At 39.6% G+C, this 23,555-nt stretch overlaps 2 protein-coding genes across 6 annotated transcripts in view; one reads left to right on the top strand and one right to left on the bottom strand.

Annotated features, from left to right (window-relative positions):
* LOC137168529 (RNA binding protein fox-1 homolog 2-like) overlaps positions 1 to 7,340 on the bottom strand; it is a 43,145-nt gene extending 35,805 nt beyond the window's left edge. For 2 of the 4 annotated variants that reach the window (XR_010924289.1, XM_067571165.1), the window contains exon 1: positions 6,389 to 7,340. Coding sequence is in view for 3 of the 4 variants with exons in the window: in XM_067571165.1 (XP_067427266.1) it covers positions 6,389 to 6,643 (255 nt within the window). In the remaining variant the exon portion in view is untranslated. The remainder of the gene's footprint in view (positions 1 to 6,388) is intronic. The other 2 variants (XM_067571163.1, XM_067571164.1) reach the window with 1 other exon arrangement.
* Positions 7,341 to 13,535: 6,195 nt separating this feature from the next.
* Positions 13,536 to 23,532, top strand: zgc:65811 (uncharacterized protein LOC393524 homolog). Of its 2 annotated transcripts, none has more exons than XM_067615688.1 (9): positions 13,536 to 13,684; positions 13,949 to 14,055; positions 14,596 to 14,701; positions 14,815 to 14,912; positions 18,662 to 18,736; positions 18,847 to 18,948; positions 19,191 to 19,286; positions 19,546 to 19,629; positions 21,009 to 23,532. In XM_067615688.1, exons 2-9 carry the CDS (start codon positions 13,990 to 13,992, stop codon positions 21,216 to 21,218), a joined length of 837 nt encoding a protein of 278 aa, XP_067471789.1. In that variant the 5' UTR covers positions 13,536 to 13,684; positions 13,949 to 13,989; the 3' UTR covers positions 21,219 to 23,532. The 2 variants fall into 2 exon arrangements, with proteins under 2 accessions (XP_067471789.1, XP_067471790.1); XM_067615689.1 differs by having other exon boundaries at positions 13,537 to 13,684; positions 22,063 to 23,532.
* The last annotated feature ends 23 nt before the right edge of the window (positions 23,533 to 23,555 follow it).

Below are 23,555 nucleotides of genomic sequence, written 5' to 3'. Positions count from 1 at the left end.
CGGGGTAATTAAGGGGGGCTGCTGCAGGCATCCAGTGGTCCCTGACAGAGCGGCCTGAGGAGGTGGACTGCGCCGATGTTTGGCTTTATGGTCTCAATCATATCAACAACTCTAAGAAAAATCCCACCTGCTGAAGAAAAATCTTTACCCACAAGACTAAAATCCAGACTGTGGAGTACTCCGGCTCTGAGAAAGTCCAGCATTCCACCTACTGTATATATAAAGGTGTGATATAGATCTATGTGCCAGAGTTAATATCACACAAATTACTTTCAGAGGCCTTAAAATATTTGAAAAACTAAAAGCACCACCCCTACGACTAAACTCAAGATCATCAACTCCACTGTATGACCGGATCTGAGACGTGGAAAAACCATCTGAGAGGATCAAACAGTGCCACCGTAAAATGCAGAAACTGAAGGAGGAATTGACAAAACAGTCCGGAGGGCACAGGACTAAAGCTGATGAGTGTGATTTGTCAATGTGCTATGCTCCAAAAGGTATATCAAAGCCGAATGATGCAGCTCAAAATGACAAATGTTGTGGAGGTAGTCGATAATGTGGGACCTAAAGTCAGACAAAGACAACTAAGAGGAAGGGTAGAAAGACAAGATGAATCGCAGTGTTTCCTCTTATTACTCATAACAGCACCCTTTTCAGACACTGCAGACCGAAATGTGCCCACAAAACGAGACAGCTACACGTTTTTGTTCCTTTTTTTAGCTATAGTTTGTGTATTTTCTAAAGGAGTTGAACTGGGTACAAGTTATTGTTTCCGATCCCACAGTAAGAAAACATGTGGCTCTAGAGCTTTTACCTTTCCTCTGACTGTGTGGATGACCAGGAGTTAAGTCAAGAGTTATTCAAGTGCTGTATTCAGGTGTGAGCCTTCGTGCATGAGCCTCTACATGCAGATTCCTGCAGCAGCACGCATTCATCTCTGCTTGAGCTGCATTGTCTTCTAAATGTTTCTGTTGCCAGTAGTGATTTACTTGAGGACTTTGCGTGTACTTTGTGATTTAATAAACTGTGGTTTGCTCCTTCTTAGTAGGTAAATCTGAGAATGTGAAGACGATTTCTTGGGGCACTGGACGTAATAAATACACAACACTGTCCGATGATGCACAACATGTCCATCTCATGTTACTGCAACTGTCAAAGGGTCAAACCATATGCTGAAGCAATCTCTTCACCATATGCTTTAACAGCAGAACCAGGCACATCATGACAGAAAGGTACAGCTCCACCTAGCAATGTGTGCATCCAGTTTGTTTTAAGAATCGCATTTAGGGCCGCAAATAATTATTTTTATTATCAATTAATCTGTTGATTATTTTCTTGATTCATCAATTCATCAGAAAACATCAGAAAACAATGAAAAATGATAATCATAATATCCTAGATCACCAAGTCACATCATCCAATGTCTTGTTTTGTTCATCAAACAGTCCAAAACCAAAATATAATCACTATATAATCAAAATATTTCATTTTTACAATGTCAGACCAAGAAAAGCAGCAAATTCTCACTTTTAAGAACCTGGAACCATCAAATGTCTGGTGTTTCTGCTTGAAAAATGACTTAAACAAATAATTGATCATCAAAATTGTTCTTGATTAATGGTTAATAATTCATTACAAATAATTAATGGTTGCAGCTCAATTTCCATTCCTACACATTTTGGTTTTTTTCTGATGTTATTACTCTGCTTCTGCTTTTATTCCAATCTCAACCTACAGAAAACAAAACATCAATGTGGATGTGTGTTAAACAAAAATTGAACATTAGAAATAAAACATTACAGTTGCAATCGTAACTACTTACTAATGATCACCAATACAACTTCTTAGTAATTTATTTCATTTAAATGAGAGATGCTGAACATACTTTTTTGCCCCGTAACTTACACCAATATGCTGCACAGGCTGCTTCATTGTTTTCTGTCACATCTAATTATTTCAGTTTGTCAGGGCAAAGCCTCTAGTGCACCGCTGGCATGCATTATGTTACGATGCCTAATAAACTAAACTGGAACACACACTTATGTAAGTTGATGGATGATCTTAAAGAGGACAAAGCATCACACACATAACATTATGGATCCAGGTATATTCCATAACTGAGTCTGAATTATTTATGACACTGTGGCAGCTGTGACAATGCTGTGGCAGGGCATCACAGATGACCCCATGTAAGGGAAACACTGAATTGACATTTCGTTGTGTGTGTGGGTGGAGATGGGAGCACATATGACAGTTTGGGGGCAGCCTTGGGGAGGAGGCATGTAAGGGTGGGGGAGTGGTGACATGATGACCATAAAGGGAGCGTTAACATGAGAGTGTCATGTTAAGGGGCTGAAAGCAGTGTGCTTAACAAGAGTAAGGAGAAAGAGAGCAAGAGAGAGAGAGAGAGAGAGAGAGGAACAGAGATTTTTAATCTGTTTTCCTTTTTTTTTAAGACTAGTGCCTTTCTTCTCTTTGTCTTCAATGTGATTAGTCCTTTATGGTTTGGCAATACTGATATTGTACTTGCCAATAAAGAACACCGAATTGAACAAAACACACACATTGGGAGAGAAAGAATATGAGTTGAGCAACTTTGTCTGGGGAATTTTTAGCTTATCGTTGCCAGTTCAAAAGTCAAGGGTGACTCCGCTGTGCTGCGGCTTAAAGTTTAACAGCAATCATTAAACAGCAGTAGGCAGCATACCGTGAGACCAGGTAGGATTGTGTGCGACCCTTTGTTACACATATTAACACACATAGGTATGAGCTGAACACACAACCTGACCCACCTGTCTCCTCTGCCTCTTTGTGTTGTACTGTTTCCCTACTGAGGATATTTCTTCTTTTCTGTGAATAATTCAAGCCGCTGACTTCTGAAGGACGCTTAGACTTTTAGGCTACAGTTACAGGCTTTCTGGGTACATGCAGGACTTGTGCCTTTTGTAACGTTGCAATCACAAGGCCTCTTGGTAAAGACGGCGTAAAGACAGCTTTATCTTGCCATTTTACAGTCGAAGATTAGGGGCGCCAACAAATACCTCCTTTCATTGTAAATTAATCTTTTACTTATTTTGTGACTTTGCAACTTCCAAGTCTATGAAAAATAATGACAAGTGCCCTTAAAAAGACAAAAGTGATGTCTTAAAATGCAGTTTGTCTGACTAATCAACTAAAAGTTAACTGAAAATAAAACATAACTGCAAATCTTTCACATTTGTTTATTTAAAAAATTATTTTAGTAATTAATCAATTATAAGAAATGACACTGATTTATTTTATTGACATTTAAAATGTTCTGTGAGCTTAAATTTAAGGATTTTAAAAATGCGCAGTGTCACACTGGGATATCAACAAGAGATATCCACAAGAATGAGATTTTGTTCACTTCACAACAAAAACTATTTTAAAATTTTGGGGGCAATTTAATTCCAGCACCAAGTAAACCCAGCAAGATCTCCAGTGTATCCTTGTATGCCTGTTTTCAAAGGCAAATGGTCGGAAGCTGACTGTTGTCAGCAATACATTTTCATAAGCAACCAATACCACAGACTAAATTTCTCGCTGGGCTACTGGACAGAAAGAAAAAAGGTCAAGTGCCTGTGTTTTACAGAAACAAAAAAAACCTCTCATTCTGAAAAAAAAACTGTTGTTAATAACCTATCTCAGTGATCTGTCCATGCATATCAACCCCCACTGCCCCCTCTCCTTGCCTGGCCCCCTCCCTTTGCTCTGGCCCGTTAAAGCGATCAGTCTGGTTAATGCCCTCTCCTAAATGAGCTTTGATCTCGTTAGCGCGACACAAAGCCTCTTTACTGCCAACGATAGGACAAATCGGCTCTCCGAAACCGGGAGAGATAGACAGATGTAGAGAGAGGGAGAGAGAGTTAGAACTGTACTCCCACTGCATCTGAGTGGACCACAGCACTGCCTCAAGGGGAACGCATCAATACTCCCAGCTGAGAGTTGGAAAAAAAAAAAATAAAGAGATAGAGGAGAGATGACACATGTAGGAGATCACAGGAAAACCAAACATGAGAGGAAAACGAGACAAGACAGATGCAGAGCCGGAAAAGAAGTGATAGATGTTGCTGTATAAATTTGAGTGATTGGAGATGGGCTGAGAGAGGGACAGATAATCAAAGATGGCAGAGGGAGATGGGACGGCAGAGAGAAAGAGTGAAGGGGGGGGAGGGGTTGGGGCGGTTTGCCTCACTGGCACACTGAAAGCCTGTGAACCAGGAGTCAATTAGCAATCTGGAAATATGCCTGGGGGGAGACGGGGAGGGAGGAGGATGGAGGGGAATCAGAGGACAGCTAGAGGGGAGCAGGGGAAACAGGGGAGGATATGAAGGGGGTCTGCAGTTTGTTTGAGGCAGAGCGGGGGAGGAAAGCAGGAGCAACAAAAGGGAGAGGAGGCGATCCGCTGCACTCTCATTTATTATTACAGTCCTGATTTACAGTCAGCCAGGAAGGTCAGCAATCTACTACCTCTCGCGCTCAACGGGAATAGTATGGTAATTGTTGGCTGCATTTAGTTATCAGAGCATCCACTGAACTCATCTTCCTCATCCAGAGCACGCACTAAGCCACAGCCAGCGACTGCCATTCAACTACCATAACTGATTTACTGGCATATCCCCTCAATGTCATTTTCCTTTTTTTTTTTTTTTTATTTATCCTTTGCATAAAGTAGACAGTGTTATTCAACTACTCATCTTCATTCAGAGCCTATCCTGCTGCTTATCTCTCACCCCAACTTATCATGCCATTCCTAACATCCATCACTCCTCTCATCCTTATCATGATCCCTGATGGATACAAAGTAATGGGTCCGATTTCCTTTCTGTCCTCTTTCTCCTTGCCTCCATCCTTTATTTCCCCTCTACATCTATCCATCTAGAACACATCTGTGAGTCTCTTTTCTGCCGTGCAGTCCACCCAAATATCAAGTCCATGTCCAACACCACCCCACTCTTTCTTTCTTTCTTTCTTTCTTTCTTTCTTTGTCCTCCACCTTCTTGCCTAACCCTCCCCGTACATCTTCTACCCTTCTTTCCCATCTCTTCTCCACTCCATCCTATTTCCAGCCTGACCCCCCGGTACCCAGCGATCAATACAACTGACTGGCAGTGAGAATCCTCCCCATGCCACGCTGCTCATTGTCACATCATCTTTGCCGGCGGGCTATAACCTTTCCTCATCATCGGCATCCATCCTCTGTGAAGCTTGCTGAGCGCCGTGGCTTTACGCGGGACCCATTTGTCATTGCAGCAGGTCAGCCGCACAGTCAATTAAAGTATTTTACCAGTTCCCCAGGATTCAATTACCTGCAGATGACCTCAAACCATGTCCGCCTGCCCTTCGACTACTGTTAGTGCTGTTTCCCTGGACTAAAACACCAGACGTCAGCTAAAAATTTTTCTCTTCTACTGTTGGATTATGGACACTTGAAAGCATACTGTACGTGTGTGTGAGTACGAATGATGTGTAGTAAGAGATCCCGGGAGAGCAAGAGAGAGAGGTGCACCCTGCGCTTCAGCAGTCCTCTGGTCTACTGTAATATACACAGATTAGTCCGGTGGAGGCAAGAATGGCTCCTGATGCTTTGCTGTCTCAGCAGTCGAGTCATGAAAGCAGGGAAGACCCGTGTAAGGAGGGCCCCCCGAGCCCCCTCTCTCCTTCAGCCTACACCAAAAGGCTCTGTTCTTTGTCTTTCACTGTGGTGACCCCTCCCCCAATCCCTGTCTGCCTCTCTCTTTTAACACCTAGCGACAATCAGGGGGGGCATGGAGCGATTAATGGCACACGCAGTGTGTATCAGGATTTGATGTGGTGACTCACAGCAAATTATCATCACAGGTCTGAGTAATTTCATCGATATGAATAAGAAAAATTACAGTGCGCCTTACACCATGTGACAAAGCATTGGTTTACTTTCCATAAGCCAGACATGATGAGTGGGTCTGATATTTGCTGTGTTGCTGTCTGTCATAGCAATGGAGCCTGTATCATATTACCTTTGTCTGGCTTGGTATGGTCATGCTCTCTCACTGAGCTGCTCCAGGAGCACAGCTACAGTCAGCGAGGCACATTATCACCACCAGCACATTTTTGTCTAATTCATTAAGCTCACATTTCATTTTAATTAAATGATTTCTGTTTGCTGCATTGATGCATGATTATGTTGTTGATGAGAGAAAGGGGCCTGTCAAAACATTACCATCACTCCCTGCTGATGCTTAGGAACAAAAGCTTTTACAGAAGAAGAAAGGGGAGGGCAGAGGATACTTTGATACAATGCTGCACACATGACGCTGAGATGGAAACAAAACGAAACAGATGTGACAAATGGATACTACATGTGTTTACATTGTATTCCTACCTGGCCAATGTCACCAACAACACTCCCGGTCCCGTCTATCCTTGGTCTTTTGCACTCCGCCCCGGCTAAGTCAGTCAGGGCAGCGGCTGTCTGAGCGTCGGGCTCCGGGTCTCCTCGCTTCATCCCCCGGACAGCCGCTGAACCCCCGGCCGCGCTCGCATGGGGTCCCGCTGCTGTATCAATGTCTCTTTCCCGGTCCATTATTCCCCGACTAACGGGAAGCATTATAGATGCAATGTCGGTCGACATTAACATTGGACGGCAGACAGTCACCAGTCAAAAGTCTGTTTTTTTCCTTTGCCTTCTCCTTTTGAATTGTCCACAGCTCGAAATGCACAATGGATTCGGCTTTTCCCAAGACGCGTAGACAGATAATATTGAACTGATTTTAGCAATTCATTAATACAGGCAGCTTGTACTGTTTTATTATGTCTAACTTGGCGTTAGCTATTCGAGGCAGAACATTATGACCATGCCAGGATTCCGGACAAAGCACATTAAGCACCGCTTTCTCCAAAAAAGTAAAACGACGCCAAACAGTGACCTATTTTAATAAAGATCACACGTCCGACTCCTGGATGCCTGACAAGCTAATTAGCTAGCTAACATTCGCTAGCTTGCTAGCATTACATACCGCTAGCTCTCTTTATAAATGTGGCTCGCAGAGCACACTCTCGCTGCCAATAATAGAAAATGTTGGAAATTAGCTACGCGTACTACTCCTCCTTCTGCGGGGCCAGCCAGTCCTCTCTCTCTCTCTCCCTTCGCAGCTAAATGTGTTTTTTCATTAAACCTCTCTGTTGTTCCTACCAGCCTTCCCCTTGATTTCAGTCCCTTCTTATCACACCGTCCGCTCCCTCGCCGTGGTCTGCTATGGATGTGACTTGGCGTGCGGACCTGGCTGCCGACGAACACGATTTCCTCTGGTCTGAGTCCCAGTTGGTGTGATTCGTAGTGTGGAAGGAGCCTGAGTGCGCTGATCCACGGTCAGATTTGTCTACGGGCATCGGGCACAGAGGGAGAAGACAGTGAGGGGAGGTAGGCTGGTCTGAGGTCTGCGTTTCCTCCGTCTCCTTCTCCTTCTTTTTCTCCCACCCTCCACCTCCTCAGAGCTCCCCCTCCTCCTCTAGCCTCATGTATTTCAATATTTAGCCAAATTAAAAGGAAGATTACACTGTTTTTGCATTTTTAAACACTGCCAGTGGATTCATTTTTCTAGGAAACTTAAACACGCTGAAAGAATAATTAAATATGTATGAAGATGTTCACTATCAAGACAAATATTAACCCTAATATACTGTTCATATTCTGACCCTTCACACTCATAATCAGCCTCTGCCAAATTTCTGAACCACAAATCCTTCATAAATACCTCATTAGTCACAGATCAATGTGCGATTAATCCTTAATGAAGCTTTCAAAGAGCAGATAGAGTTTATTCTTTGGTTTTTATGCTTTTTGTTTATGGAGAGAAAAACATTTACAACACACTATATAATGGTTCTAGTGGTATTTTTTGAATAAATATGGGTCAAACACGCTTTACAAAAATATGTATCAGCTGCACAAAAATGCCTTTAAAAAATTGAAATATTTCTATGTTTGTATAATCTGGGTCACATTAGGAGAAGTCATCAAATTTCAGGCTAAAAAGGAAAAAAAGTGTTATGGGTGTTTTTGCTGCTCTCAAATGTAAAATTTGGTCGAATTTGAACCTGAACAGTATGTAAGGGTTAAGTATATAAAATGCAGGCTACATTTATTTTGTTACATATAGGCTTGTATGTTACTATCATTAGTTAATCACAAGTAAAAGAGTTAAAATGTGTGCGTTTATGTATCTGCTCCAAGGTCTGCAACACATTATACACGTGTTTTTACATTCACAAAAACAATGCATTCCCAGTTTGGGAAATTATATAATGCAAGGACATTTTCGTACATATTTGCATGAGGATGTGCATAACATTTTGGGTAATTTGGATATCTCTTAACATTTTCAGTCCACAAATTCAGTTATATTTATAGTAGGCTATGTATATGTGCATGTAAACTCAGATAAAGGCTCCTACTTACCAAAATTAAATTAAATTAAATTAAAAGAGCAGCAGGCAGGCACCTGGTCTCTGAATGTTTTGAAGGAATGAGATACAGTACAGTCATGTTTGTAATGTTTTTGCGCCACCTGGTGGGTTTTAAGTGTCATGGCTTCTGATTTCTCATTTCCATCTTGAGAGAAATAAAAAAAATCAGTACCCTCTTGTGAAATTGTTGTCATATAATTCATACACAAGCAACAGTAAACAAATATGGCTGCTGCTGTGTAGAAAGGTTCATGGTGGCAAAGCTGCAGTAACTGAGAGATGAGAGATATATCAGTGAGAGAAATGCTGTGTCTTTTCTGTCACACACACTTATCATGTGATAAGATCTGCAGTGATTCCTCACTTCACCTGCCTGCTGCAGAACAGATGATTGCTGTCACTTTGGGCCGACTGCCAATGTGTAAATGTGTGTGTGTGTGTGTGTGTGTGTGCTGTCTCTGTCCGTCCGTGTGACTCACTCTATCAAGCTACATCTCTCTCCTGCTGCCTGTCCCTCTGCCACCCACTGAACCTGTGATGATGGACGGCAGAGAGGTCACATCACTCCACACAACCGCCTGTTTCACTGACTGAGGCTACAAGAGTCCGTAGAAGTCATTACTTAAAACAGCCACAGACCTCACGGGTCATGAAAAGATACTGGTGGTGAAAATACACCAGTTATGGTATCTGTAGGAACATCTGTATTTTAGTGGCACTGTGTATCTCTTATAGTTTTAATTCTCCTGTAGTCTCCACATTGCACACTATAATAGTATACACATAATACGTCCTTTTGTGTTATAAAACTTTCAATTTTTCATACACTTTCAACTTTGAACATCAGTGTGTATTTGTGGATACCAGTACCGTGTGTAGGAGGGAAGCACAGGTTCATTTGTCACACAGGTCAGTTGAAACACTTATACTTTAAGAAACATACTTTAGAGATCTCACACAGCCCCCAAAAGTTCAATTTAGAACATTTGAAACAATTAGTCAATTAATGACTAATTAATTAATTAGTCAGTTGACTGAAAATTAAGAGGCAGCTATTTTGATCATCATTTCAGCTATTTTTAAAGCAATAATGTCAAACATGATCTGATTTTAGCTTCTTAAATGAGATGATTTGCTGCTCTATATGAGCATTGATTTGCTGCTCTTGTTCATACTGACCATCAGAGGATCCCCTTCAAATGCACTTACAGTGTAAGTGGCAAGGGACAAAATCCACAGTCCTGAGCAAGATAATGAAAATAATATGAGGCTTCAGCCATCTGAGTTAGTCAAATACAGTGGATATCTTCCACAGTTACAGTCTTTTTAGTAAAAGACTGTGTTTTCTTGTTCAGCTGTAGTGTAAGGATCCCATAAAAGAGGAGCTTTGGCACTAGAAAGACTGTAAAGTTGAAAGTTATTGACTTGATTTGACTCATTTGGATGGCTGAAGCCTTATATTAGCTGGAAATAAACTTTTAAATACATTTTTTGTACACAAGGAGGGCTGTGGATTTTGTCCCCCATCACTTACATTGAAATTGGATTATAAAGGATCTCTTAATGGTCATTATGAACAAGAGGAATGATTATGGCAAGAAAAACCTGTTTGAATGTTCAATGGCCCCCATGAAAGATAGAAGTCACACTCTATATTGCTGATTTTAAAGACAAGTGTGTGTCTATGTATTTTCACCTCCAATACGTCACTAATAACACTTTAAAGATCCTTTAAAGATCCTATGCCATGTTCATTGCACAAGCTGAAAAAACCCAATTGATTTCACCAAATATTCAATAATAGATTTTTAACTATTTACACATACAGAAGATATGTGTTGCTTTAGTGTAGGGTGGAGTCAGCTAAAACGGGCCATTATGTAAAATGGGCCAGATAAAGTTGGAGCATCATAGCCCTTTAAAATTTTAAAGCCAATCACAATAACTGATCTTGCATTGTTGCTACAACACTACTTGACATGTAATAATAGTTTTGATTGGTCTGAGGTTGCTTTGGGGGGCGGGGCAGAGCGTTACATGAAGGCTGTCAGAGATATAGTACTTAGATTTTTGTGAAAAGAGTCATTTTTGGTACATTTTAGGTAGGTTTTTAAGGTGTGTATACATGCAAAATCTTAACAATCTTTTTTAAAATGATGCGTTGCAGACAGTATGGCAGGGGGACAGGCAGAGAAGCGAAAAAGAGAGAGAAGAAGAGAGAAGAGAAAAAGACAGGGAAAGGAAGGAAGATAACAGTGCAACCAGTGGAGAAAGGACAGAATGAGGGTGCCAATAATGAGTACAGGAGATAGTTGAGAGAGGGAAGACACCAAATGTTCACTTTTTAGCAAGGGCTTTGAATATTCCAAAAAACACTTTGCAAAGGTGAATTAGCGGTAAAATTGCTGGCTCAGGCTATGCATCTGGGAGGAAGCAATACCTGCCAGAGGAATCTGAGAAAGAACTGGCCGGTCTTATCAAGCTCCAGTCCAAAAGAGGTTTCCCCCTTACCAAAAGAGATGTCCAGGGATGAAGATGGTTACCTCTGCAAAGACTGTGTTTGAAAGGGAACACAGGACAAGACCTAACATGACCTAACAAGATCTGACGACATGCCATGTTAAGACCTAGCTACAGGAAATGTTCATTCTTTTTGGTGTTATGTTTTTGTTGTCAAAGATTTTTAACAAAATGTTTGACACAAGCATGCATCTACACACACACAAACACACACACAAAGAAACTAATGCACAGAAACACGCACCCATACGACTTGATCATTTCATTTCTAAATGCATTTTTCAATGATTTCAGCTGAAATGACTGTGTTGTTCTCTCTTTATATTGGCCCATTTTAACTGAACATTGTGTAGTAGCTCAAGAGGGAACTTGCTGATACTCTAACTCTCAAAATTCCCGAGCCATTATACTTTTTCACAATTTTTTTAAACAAATAAATATTTAAGAGACCCATGCCAATTTATAAAAATATCATTAGATGTCATGCATATTTGATGGTCTTATAAATCATTTACCAAAAAGTGGCCCATTTTAGTTGACTCCACCCTATAAAATGTTTTCTCTCCGTTTTTGTTTTCTAAAAAAAAATGGAAAAATGTAAAACACATTACAAATGATCGTACAGAGTTCTTATATAATCATTATTTTCTTTTTTTGCTCCTTAAATTTCATGAACATTTCTACTTTACATACTTTATTTCCTAAATGGAACACATTTTATATTGGGTTTTTTTTTTTGTTTTTGCATTTTGTGCATTATTGTTGAGTAAGCTGACAAGAAGAATATGTAAATCAAGTCTTTGAGATACAATCTTGGCCTGAGGTTTTCTCATTGACGTTATCTGCCTGAAATGTATCCTGCTGTGCACCATTTTCAGTGGCATGAATTTACACTGTGTGTGTGTGTGTGTGTGTGTGTGTGTGTGTGTGTGTGTGTATGCAGGTGTTCATGACCACATATCCTCTCTTTTTCTATTGTGAAACTTAAAATCTATCCGAGAATAAGGAAGTTATTCTCGGATAGATTTTAAGTTTCACAATTTCAAGAATGGAAAATTTCATGTATTCATTTGATATACACTCTAGCACCATACTCATACTGGGTAACTCAGTTCTTCATGGCATGGATCCCACAGGATGTTGGCAACATTCCTTTAAGATTCTCCATGTTGACATGATGCATCACATAATTTCTGCAGATTTGTCGGCTGCACATTTATGCTGCAAATCTTCTTCGTTCTACCACATCCCACGGGTGTTCGATTGGATTCAGATGTGGTGTGGAGGCCACTGAAGTACACTGAACTCCCTGTCATGTTCATGAAACCAGTTTGAGACGACTTTTGTTTTGTGACATGGTGCATTATTATGCTGGAAGTAGCCATTAGAAGTCAGCAACAATACTCAGATAGGCTGTGGCATTCAAACGATGATTGATTGGTATTAAGGGGCCTCAAATGTATCAAGAGAAAAATTCCCCACACCATTACACCACTACCAGCAGCAGCTTGGACTGTTGATATAGGGCAGGTTGGGACCATGGATTCATGCTGTTGATGCCAAATTCTGACCCTACCATCTGCGTGCCTCAGCAGAAATTGAGATTAATCAGACCAGGCTATGTTTTCTAGCTATCCAGTTTTGGTGAGCTTGTGCCCACTGCAGCCTCAGATTTCTGTTCTTGGCTGACAGGAGTGGAACACACCTTAGTCTTCTGTTGTAGTCCGTCCGCCTCAAGGTTCAAGGTGTTGTGAATTCTGAGATGCTTTTCTGCTCACCATAGTTTTAAAGAGTGATTATGTGAGTTACTGTAGCCTTTCTGTCAGCTCCTACCAGTCTGGCCATTCTCCTCCGACCTCTCTCATCAGCAAGGTGTTTCTGTCTTTCATCCAGAACTGCTGACCACTGAATGTTTTTTTTGTTTTTCGCATTATTCTGGGTAAACTCTAGAGACTTTTGAGTGTGAAAATCCATGGAGATCAGCAGTTTAAAAAATACTCTGGCACCATAAATCATGCCATAGTCAAAGTCATAGAGATCACATGTTATCCCCATTCTGGTGTTTGATGTGAACATTAACTGAAGCGCCTGACCTGTGCTACCACTTGATTGGCTGTTTGGATCATTGCATGAATAAGCAGGTGTGTAGGTGTTTCTAATAAAATGCTTGGTGAGTGTATATTCTGTATAATTAACATCTCTGTTTCTGCCCATGCTAATAAGTAATAGGCCGCCAATACAGAGTAATGATAAACAATCACAATACAATACTCTTTGGCCCAACATTTGATAATGAATCCCTTTGTTTTTTTGTTTGTGCCACCTCAGATTATTAAAAAAAAGACTAGTTAGTTCATCCGTTAACCGTCACTCACAACATAACCACGCCTTTGATAGTTCTTAACTTTCATTTCCTAAAGTTTCATTTCACGTATCAAACCCCTGCGGAACCTCCGCGTCAGCTCCTCTGTTGGGATGCATCGCCGCGTCCCCTCCTCTGTTCATAGGTGTTGCCTCGTGTCAGTCACACCTTTAAGCCAATTAAAATTAGTGAGCGGAGGCAAGAAGGCGGGGCATAGCGCACATAAAGTGAATATGCAGCAACACTGAGACATTAGACTCGGAAACTGTGGGTGTCCTGTTTACACTTACTTGTCAGCAGAAGGACTACGGAAGCCTTTTACAAATACAGGTATTTATTTCGTTTGCAGATCATTTCGTGTGTCGCATTACTGTAATGCTGAAGCTAATGTTCTCTTAAAAGAAATAGCAACAGTGCGACGTTTTAACAGTGCTGTTACACGTGTAAACGTTGTACCAATAGCTCAATACGACATTTACAGATGAAATATAAGAGTTTAGCATGTGTGTACATGTGTATTTTACATATACGTAAAAGTGGCCACGCAACAGGCTTGCAGAAGTGATGAGGTAATTCCTTTATTACACCTTACAGACATTAACAAGTGCTCGCACCAAAACAAACCGCTGGTCATCATGGCACTGGACGGATGTGGCCTCTTCTGCAAATATATCCTCTTCATTTTCAACCTCATCTTTGCGGTAAGTCTGTCAAATTTTGATACCACGCAGTTTTGAGAAAACAAAGACAATTCCCCCCCCCCAACCACCACCCTTGGGAAAATGCCTGTAAGATACATGCATGCGTGGGTTGTTTCCTAAGTCAAATTCCAAGTTGTTAGAGTGCGGTTCACTAAGGTGCCCAAGGGTGTCCCATTGTTGGAGTGTGGTTTCATTTCTGTGGAACCCTCCAGCTCAGGTTACCTTTCTACTTTCATTTCTTGAAATAAACAATACCAGCCAGTGCTTAACGATGCAGTATCCAACTATATCCTACTATTACATGCTATTACTATTACACAAGATAAAAGAGAGATCACACTTGTTCATTCATACCCTATTTTAAAATGCTTTTTTCAGTTTCAGTGTATTTTTGTTGTTTGACAGGAGTTTGTCCTAAATGTTTGCCTTTGCGTCTGACTAAACCACATTAAATATGTGATGTGAAACCAACATCAAAGGTTGACATGTAGCTTGCAGATGTTGGTGGTTAACGCTCTAGTTTCATCTCCTGTGTTTCAGGTGGTAGGTATGGTCTTCTTGGGTCTTGGTTTATGGCTAAGATTCAGCGCCAACACCAGAGGCATCTTTGAAATAGATGCCCTCAACTCGAGTGCATTTGTTATGGGTGAGTGAATTTGTGTCCTTTCACCTAAAAAAAAAAAATGCATGAAGACTGCTTACAATTATATATTCAGTGACTTGTTTCTCTCTCTCTCTCTCTCTCTTTTTTTTAATTAGGTGTGACGGTACTGATAGCTCTCGGTGCAGTGATGCTGATTGTGGTAGCGTTTGGAGACTATGGTGCCTGCAACGAGAAACGATGCGCTCTGCAAGTGGTGAGCCATTTTTTCTTCACACAGTAATTTCCTTGTAAACTGAGGCCACAGCCAAGTTTTTGTATCCTGTTGTGTGGTTACAATAGCCTGTCTTACACAATGGAAATACTGTGTCTACTATTGAAATCCAAAATTGACTTAGCATTTACCTGGAAGATCTTGTAGAATCCTTGAGTGGACTAAGTTGATCTAAGGAAACAATTTTGTCCATTACACTGCTATGTATCTTACTCCACTCAAGAATATGTAGCAGTCGACAGATAACAGTTGTGAAACATACTGTGGAGTTGAAGGACAAAATAACAGAAACAGCAAATGTGATAAACTACCTATTATTTTAGATTTACATTATTTGGAAATACAGTGCCCTTACAGTCTCCTTTTCTTGAGCTCTTAGTTCATATGTTTCCTAGCTTTCTCTCTTAACATGTTGGTTCCACAGTCACAGAAATAATGTAAAAGCAACAAAGCCCAGGTTTCAGATGTTATTTTGTCTGCCCGCATCTTCAGTGTCGGAGCTTGCAAAGCCATACTTGCTTCAGAGTTTACACAAGTTCCTCTGTGATAGTATGGTAGTGCAAGTGATTTCTTTTAAAAAGCAAATTTAAAAGAAACTATGTTCAACAAAATCTCTAGAAAATTAAATTTATATGTGTGAAAGAAATCGATAATCAGACATGACAAAATGAGTTCAAAGTCTGCTCAGTGAGTACTAATACTACAGTCACTTAAAGGCTAAATGGTCAAACAAACCATTAATAATTAAAGAGACTGAATTGTTTTCTTTCAGAGACAGAAGCCTATTTTTAATTCAAGGCCAAATGTTCAGTGTTATCTACAGTAGTAGATAAGAACAGCTGCAGATAGAAGTGCCACATCCTGTGCAGTGTCGTCAAATCAAGTACAAAAAGTATAATTGCTGCATCTGCCTGTAGGAGAGGGTGAGGTTTTTTATGTTCCCCCATGGTTAGCTGGCATAATTCACATAATTCATGTTTTGTGTTCTTTAAAGGCCTTTTTGTCTGACCAGCATAAACCAGACCACAGAGACATTACAACATGTGTGTTGCTGCAGTTTATGAACGATTTTTTTTTTTTTTACCAATACCCGGATGTGTAAAGTATTTGGTGTCTTGTGAGTTAGAACATTGTGTTTTGTCATAACTCAATCTCTTTACCTCGTGCTTTAAATCACCTGCTACCTCTTGTGGTTCAGTGTCATCATTATTATTATTATTATTATTATTATTATTATTATCATTATACTTCCTGAAACCTGCAGACACACATTTTGTCCATACATACAAAAAAAGTATTGAAACTGAAAGACTTAACCACATACTATTTAAACTGTCTCAGTTTCATGTTGGGAAAGTCCCACAACACACCTGTGGGGAAAATAAGAGATGTGAGGGAGGATTGAGGAATACAAGGGGAGCCTCTTAGTAACTCATAGCTCTGCCTCTGGTGAGACCTCTGAATATCTGGGATTCTTCACATTTGACCTTTGTCTTTATTTGGCACTCAGCAACCCCTTGTTTTCATTCATCACCCTTTCTTGGGGTGGCAAAATGTACGCTCTTCCAAGCACAGATTTTAGTATGGCGTGTGAGGTTTTGTCCCCAACAATGTGAGCATAATAAACTATCAAACAGTGGGGTTAAAATGTGTTGCAAATTCAAACATGCACAAATTTGTTAAAACATCTGTGGTCACCTCTTCGAATGCCTCTTTCATTCCTTTTCCCCTGATTTCCCCTGATCTTTAATGGTTTTATCTCATAGTCTCGTCTCAGTGTTCCTGTGGGAGAATCTAGAGGCATTCCTTAACTGTTACATAGCACAAAGAGCGTGTGTAGTGTAGGAAGGAACAGGCTATGACGCAGATGAAAAGTCTGATTTGCAACACATAAATGTAATGGAAAAGACTTTAGCACCGCAACAAATTGCACCAGTTTATTCCGATTCAACCTGGAGAAGACCTTGACACATCTATCACCACCATTAGCGAACCCTAATGGCAGCCATGTTGTGAATATGAGGCTGATTTGAGGCTCAAGGCAACTGACAAGGAAGTAAACTGTTATTACGACTCATATTGATATGAAAGAAACTGCCTGTCTCTACATCATGATTTATGAAGTGTATCAGTCTGAACATGTAACAAAAGCTGTAAATGATAATTAGATGATAGTCAGTCAAGAGTAGTTTTATAAGTTAAATTCCTCAGTGGCTGGCGAGGTGAATAGTTTTTTAGTAAAAATAGTAATTTTACCCCAATTTTTTTAGGAGAGCTTCTAACTATATTTTTATGAAGTTGATATGTGTTTAACTGATTATTAACCTGTTTCATCTAGATCAATCAAAAGCATTTGATACAGTGAGTAATTACATTCTGTTAAGTAAACTGCAGAAACCTGGTTTTGTGGACATAGTGATATTAGGATTAAACACATATATTTGTAACAGAGGACAGTTTGTTAAGATGTTGGGTTGCCATTCCCACAAAACAAACTTGCAGTTTGGTGTGCACCATGGGTCCATTCCTGTTATTATCCTTTATTATCCATTATTTATTCTTATCACCCCTCATTTATATAAATGATTTACCAAACATGTCCAACATAGTCTCTCTCATAATGTCTGCAGATGACACAACCTTGATTTCTGTCACACTCAAATTTTCAGCCATTGATTAAAGATGGTAACTCTGGTTTATCTGCTTATGCAGAATGCTTTAAAGTAGACAAACTGTCTCTAAATATTACAAAATCAAATGTTACTATTTTCAGTGGGAAAAAAACATATTGTCAAAACTCATCTAAGATCTTACTTGAGGGTAATGACACACTTCAAGTAAAAACTAAAAAAAAATAAAAAACTAAGTTCCTTGGAATAATCATTGACGATAACCTGAACTGGAGAGGACATGCTGATTATGTTAGTATGTTAGTAAAAGTCACCAAATCTATTGGTATAATTAGCAAATTAAGCTATTTTGTTGACAATGTCTTCATACTCTTTATTATTCTTTAATTTATCCTTACTTCTTATATTGAAATATAATCTGGGCAAGTACATTTACCACAACTCTTCACACAATCTTTCTTCAACAAAAACACTTGCTCAGGATTGAAACCTGCTCAGATTTTTGCTCCTCAACAGCTCCTCTATTTCAAACTCCTTGACTCTAAACTCAACTTCTCACAATCTATGATATTTTCCATATATATATATATATATGTGTGTGTGTGTGTGTGTGTGTGTGTGTGTGTGTGTATACAATTGAAGAAGGGAAATGTTCCAGATCATTTTAGATCTTATTTATATAACTAACTCTTAGATTCACTCTTACTCAACCAGACATCATCTAATCTTCCCAAACATTTGGCAACCAGAGGCCAGTTTTCAATCAGATATCAGGGGTCCCAATTTATGGAACTACTATCTTCATTTAGTTCAAATTTTTTCGCCCCTGAAGTCCTTTTACAGCATTTTTTAAAAGACTTTAATTTTGGTTTTATAATCCTATTTGATGTTTTAATAGTCTGACCTTCTTTTTCTTTTATATTTATGTAAGTATATTATTTAGGTAGAGGTGATCAATAAGCCCACTGGCCTTTTTTCCTGCACATTGATTTTTTTTTCTTGTTTGTAATTTTTTGTTTGATTAGAACCTGTGCAAATAAATAAACTCAAACTCATGAATGTCTTATAGTTAGGTTTATTTACCTCTTCCTCTCTTTTCAGTTCTCTGTCCTTCTGGTCATTCTGGCTGCTGCTGAAGTTGCTGTTGGAGTGCTCGCTTATTCAAGGAGTGATGAGGTGAGAGGGAAATGGGAAAAGGACGAGAGGATTACAAAACAGGGATGAAAGATAAGTTTTTAGTTACTGTACTGTTTATGACCTTGATATTGTTTTTATTTTTCATTCAGGTTGGGGCGCAGATTGTGGAGTTCTACAGTAGCATGTATGCTCTGTATTTGAGCAATGGAGACCCAGCCATTGGTGTCACACTCACATTCACCCACAAGATGGTGAGTGAAAACTCTGACCGTTCCCTTGCCTATCCACTCTGATCTAGCACAGTTTAACTTTGTCTCATTGTCTTTTCTACTTAATGCTTTTCTAACTTGTGTTACTTGATCCTTCCTCTGTACTTTTTTGTGCAGTTTATTAGTGATATAATGTGAAATGTCAAATATGATGGTTTTTTTAATCAAATTTTGAGGATTTATTGAGTGTCTTTAATCTGTCTCCTTCTTGCTCTGCTCTTTAGCTTCACTGCTGTGGAGTGACAGGAATCCCGGTGTTGGAGTTGGCTAAACAGACCTGTCCTTCACCAGATGGGATCCTTGAGCACTTAGTCATGCCTGTAAGTTGGTGCCAAGATCGGGGGTCGTTCTAATGAAGTTGGTAATAGAGTGTATTTATTATGCAACTCATAGTTTTGAGTTCATCTTTGAGTTTTATGTGTTCGCTCACAACAATGTAGGTTGACTTCAGTTTAACAAATGAATCTATTTATGTGCTCCTAGCACTGGAAATTGAACTGCTATATTCTGCAGAATCTGGGTTAGCTACTGTCCATGTCCCAGCATGCTCACAGTTTCTCTGTCTTCATCTTCTTACAGAACTGTCCTGGGATCATCTTGGATGTATTTAACCGCAAGGCACCACTGGTGATGGGTATCTTCATTGGAACTGGAGCTCTTTTGGTAGGCAAATGTGTTGCATGCTGCCCATTTCCATACTTCCATACTATTTACCAAACAAAAAAAAAGCATTTTCATCAAGAAAAAAATCACCAGCCTATTTTCAGAAACAAATACTCCGTGCCATTCACGTAACTACAGTTCAGTGCATCATCATGAAGTGCAAGAAAATACAAATTAGAGCAGAGATGTACTGTAGATAATACTGAATTGTATAGAGATGCAATTACAGACAGCCAATCAGAAGCCAGATAACAATGCTTTGTTGTGTTGTGATTGGCTCATAGTCAAAGAGGGCACAGTGGCCTGCAGGGACAAAGGCAGAGGCAACATGTTATCCACTTAAAAGGGTATCTTGAGGAGATCATACCAGACCCTACACTCAAACATTTCATACTAATGGTTCATCATTTGGGGTTTTATTTTTTTTCTAAATAAAATTATGATTGTTTGTTTTTAAGAATTACAAAACATGAAACCCAGGAAATAGGAATTAAAAAACTTGATTTATAATTTGATGATTAACAAGACGAACATCAGCATGCTAACATGCTCATGATGACAATGCTCACATCCTGATGTTTGGCTGGTATGTAATAATTTACCAGGATTATCATCCTAGCTTAGCCTGTACAGCTGAGGTTGACAGGAATGTCATGAGTTTTGCAGGTATTTGGTTATAAATCAAAGTATTGGGAAAAAAATCTTCTACAGACCTTGAATATCTGTAGCGGAAATGTCAACCTGCTGGTAGCGCTGGAGGAAAAGTCATCAGTCACTAGGATTTATCCTCTGGGGAACATGAAAGTCTGTACAAAATTTGATAGCAATCTAGTTGTGGAGATATTTCAGTCTAGACCAAAGTGTTGGACTGAAAGACATTGCAGCTATGGAGCCACATGCTGATGACAAAAAAAACATAACACACTGTAGTTTAGCTGTCACTTTTGATTTAAGGAACACTGAAGCATAACTAGCTTATCTACATTTCCACTTTCTCACTTTTAAAAAAGTGAAAGCATATTTTCGAGTCCTCCTCGCCACAACCCCGAAATGCTTTGATATTGTCATGTTTGAGCAGTAATTAATGGTGAACAGCATTCAAAATATGCTTAATAGCATTAAATGACAGTCAAAACACAGTACTGAAGAAAAGTGAGACTGCTGTCTTGCTGAAAATAACTGCATTCAGTTGTGTGCCTATAGACAATCTTAATTTTGTCTTTTGCTCCTGTTGTTCAAGTTTGTCATAAAGTTAATGACAGTGTTCTAACCACTGTGCACTCCTCTTTTTCTCTTTGATTTAACACCCCTTCCTCCTGCCTTGTTCTGAATTTGTTTTTCTTCACACCTCTTTTCTCCTGAATCATTTGTTCCCAAAGAGCATAGCTTTGATTTGCAGCGCCATCCTCTCCAAAAGTCTTCGTATTTCCACCTCAGCTCCTCAGTACATCATCCTGAGTCCGTCTACTGCAGCCCTGGTTAACCCTCCACCACCTCAACCTGAATTTGTCTCCACCTCTTACCCCCATCTTGACCAAGACCCAGTCGTCTTCACCCCTCTCACTGTGGCTAACATCCCTGTGGCTTAGGTTGATTGTGCTCTTGTCAGTTTTCACTCTCACTGTCATGCTGTCTTGATTTTTTTATTTTTATTTTATGCCCTGGCATAGAGAGTACAAACACATGTTTTTATCATTTCTCTTCATTGCTGAACTCTTCTAGGCATGGTCACTGCTGGGTGTCTTCAGCTCCCTTTTAAAAGGAAAAATCCACCCTAAAAGTCCTAAGACACAGTTAAAACTCCTCTATTGTGTCTCTTATACTCCCAGACAATTGACCAAATGCTGATGATCCAGAATGATCACACAACACATCTTCAAAACAGACTATGGGGGTTTTATATATCCATGGAGGGTTGTATGTAAGATGATGCAATTTTAAGCCTTTTTAAAATCTTTTCTACCCTACTATTAACTCATTATTACTCATCGATTGTCTGAGGAGGCTACAATAATTCAAAGTAAATCAACTTCATGTGGTGAGCTGGTGAGACAGGTTCAAGCACAGAAGGCAACACCCAAAAGTTAAATATTGCCCTTCATCACCAACTAACTCCTGGCATGCTCTTCACATCACAAATCAGTTAAAGAATATTTATACAAGGTTGGATTCTTCCTTTAGGTGTCTACTTATTCCTCACTAAACATTTTGCCTTTTTTTCTGTCTCATGCAAGCTTCTCTCTTTTGTGGCTGTGTGTAGATTGATAGCAGGGGAAGGAAAGTGCTACGTCTCTCTCTCTTTCACACTAACTCATTCTGTGGCTGTGGTTTAAACATGGAGATGATAAGAGGAGGAGCAAGTTGTTCATTGCACAGCTCTTTGTACCATCCCTGCTCTTTACTTCCACTCCACCCTCTGTGTCTGCGTGACAGATTACCGCCCTGATCTGCTCCATTGTCCTCCTGCAAGCGATCAAGAAAGGCCAGCAGGCAATCACTGAGTATTATTCCAAAGTGTACTAAGAAGAGGATTCAAATTTCAACGCTGCTCGCTTCTGCCTCCTCAACAAAGACCATCGCTGGAATTCAGGATCAACAAGCAGATCGATGTTTACAGATTTTCCTCTGTATGTGAATTACTCCTGGCACTAGTTTTAGAGTTGAACAAGAATTGTGTTAAAAAGCATTTTTATACCCTAAAACATTACATTATCCTAATAATTTGTTTAGAGCTGTTGACAACCATAAATATTTCATTGTGCCTTAAAAAGAATCATACATTTGCTCTTGGTGAAATGGATGTTGCTTATAATTAGCTATTATTCATCTAGCTAGAAACTGTCACAGCTGGACAGCATGTGCGCACTAGCCTGACAAGCCTCTAGATCATTGTTAGCGTACCATAAGTAATCGAGGATGAGAGCAACACATCCATTTTAATGACAAACTCAGCTGGAAGGAGAATAGGAGACTGCTTATTTCTGTCAAATTTCCACATTTCTGTTTCACATTTCAGCAGTTATCATAATATGCAGTGTGTTCTACCATTGAGATGGCAGCCAGCGTTTTGTTGCTTTTGTCTGTTGCTGCAAGTGGAAAAAGTTGAATACACTGGGTGGTGTTTTAAATGACCCCACGGCCAGTGGTGAATGTTATAGTGTTAAAACGTAATGTATATATGCAAAAGGGAGCTTTTAAAAAAAATACGGTTATATTCATTTCATAAGCTTTCCTTTGAGGTTAGGTGAAATTACAGTGCTGACACTGAAATGGGAGCCTATTACATTAAGATGTTAGCTTGAATTATCACCTACTAATAAGTGTGCCAGGGTAATAGTTGCAGTTAGCTTTGCTGTTTTGTTACTGCTAATTCATTTCTGTTCTATAGAGCTGTAGTGTTACATATGACAGTGTGTTGGTATATTTCATTTTCTTTTATTCATGATGTGTCCAAAGTGCCACACAGACTGGCCACAACATAAAGTCAAGGGCATTCTTTAGCGTGACAAAAAATGTCATCAAGTTCTGTTTGAGGCTATTAAACTAGTTATATAACACCTGAACTGAATTGCTTTAGAGCTGTAAAGCATTAAGTGCTGCATTCCTGTGAAAGCTGTTTTGATACTGAGGAAAAACATCTTGCCATTAACGCACATAATAGTTACACTTTTTCCATTCCCTTGGGTGTCTGTTCCCGTCAAAAGCTTCTGTGACCAAATAAAAGCACAAGAAGAGTTCAGTATAGAAAGAGAAATGTTTAAATGCCTTATATTGCTTGTTTTCTTTCTCTGTACTGTGTAGTAGAAATAATTGCATTGCACTATATTGTTGTGGTTATGTTGTTAAAGCTCACAATTTTAGAAATAAATATTCCACTGAGGGCTTTTTTCCTCTTCACCAAGACTTGTGGACTTGTCATTTCCATA

The sequence above is a fragment of the Thunnus thynnus genome, chromosome 17 (assembly GCF_963924715.1).
Source record: "Thunnus thynnus chromosome 17, fThuThy2.1, whole genome shotgun sequence".
Taxonomy (NCBI): Eukaryota; Metazoa; Chordata; class Actinopteri; order Scombriformes; family Scombridae; genus Thunnus; species Thunnus thynnus.
The sequence above is the reverse complement of the archived record's forward strand: the minus strand, read 5'-3'. Positions and strand labels throughout refer to the sequence as shown.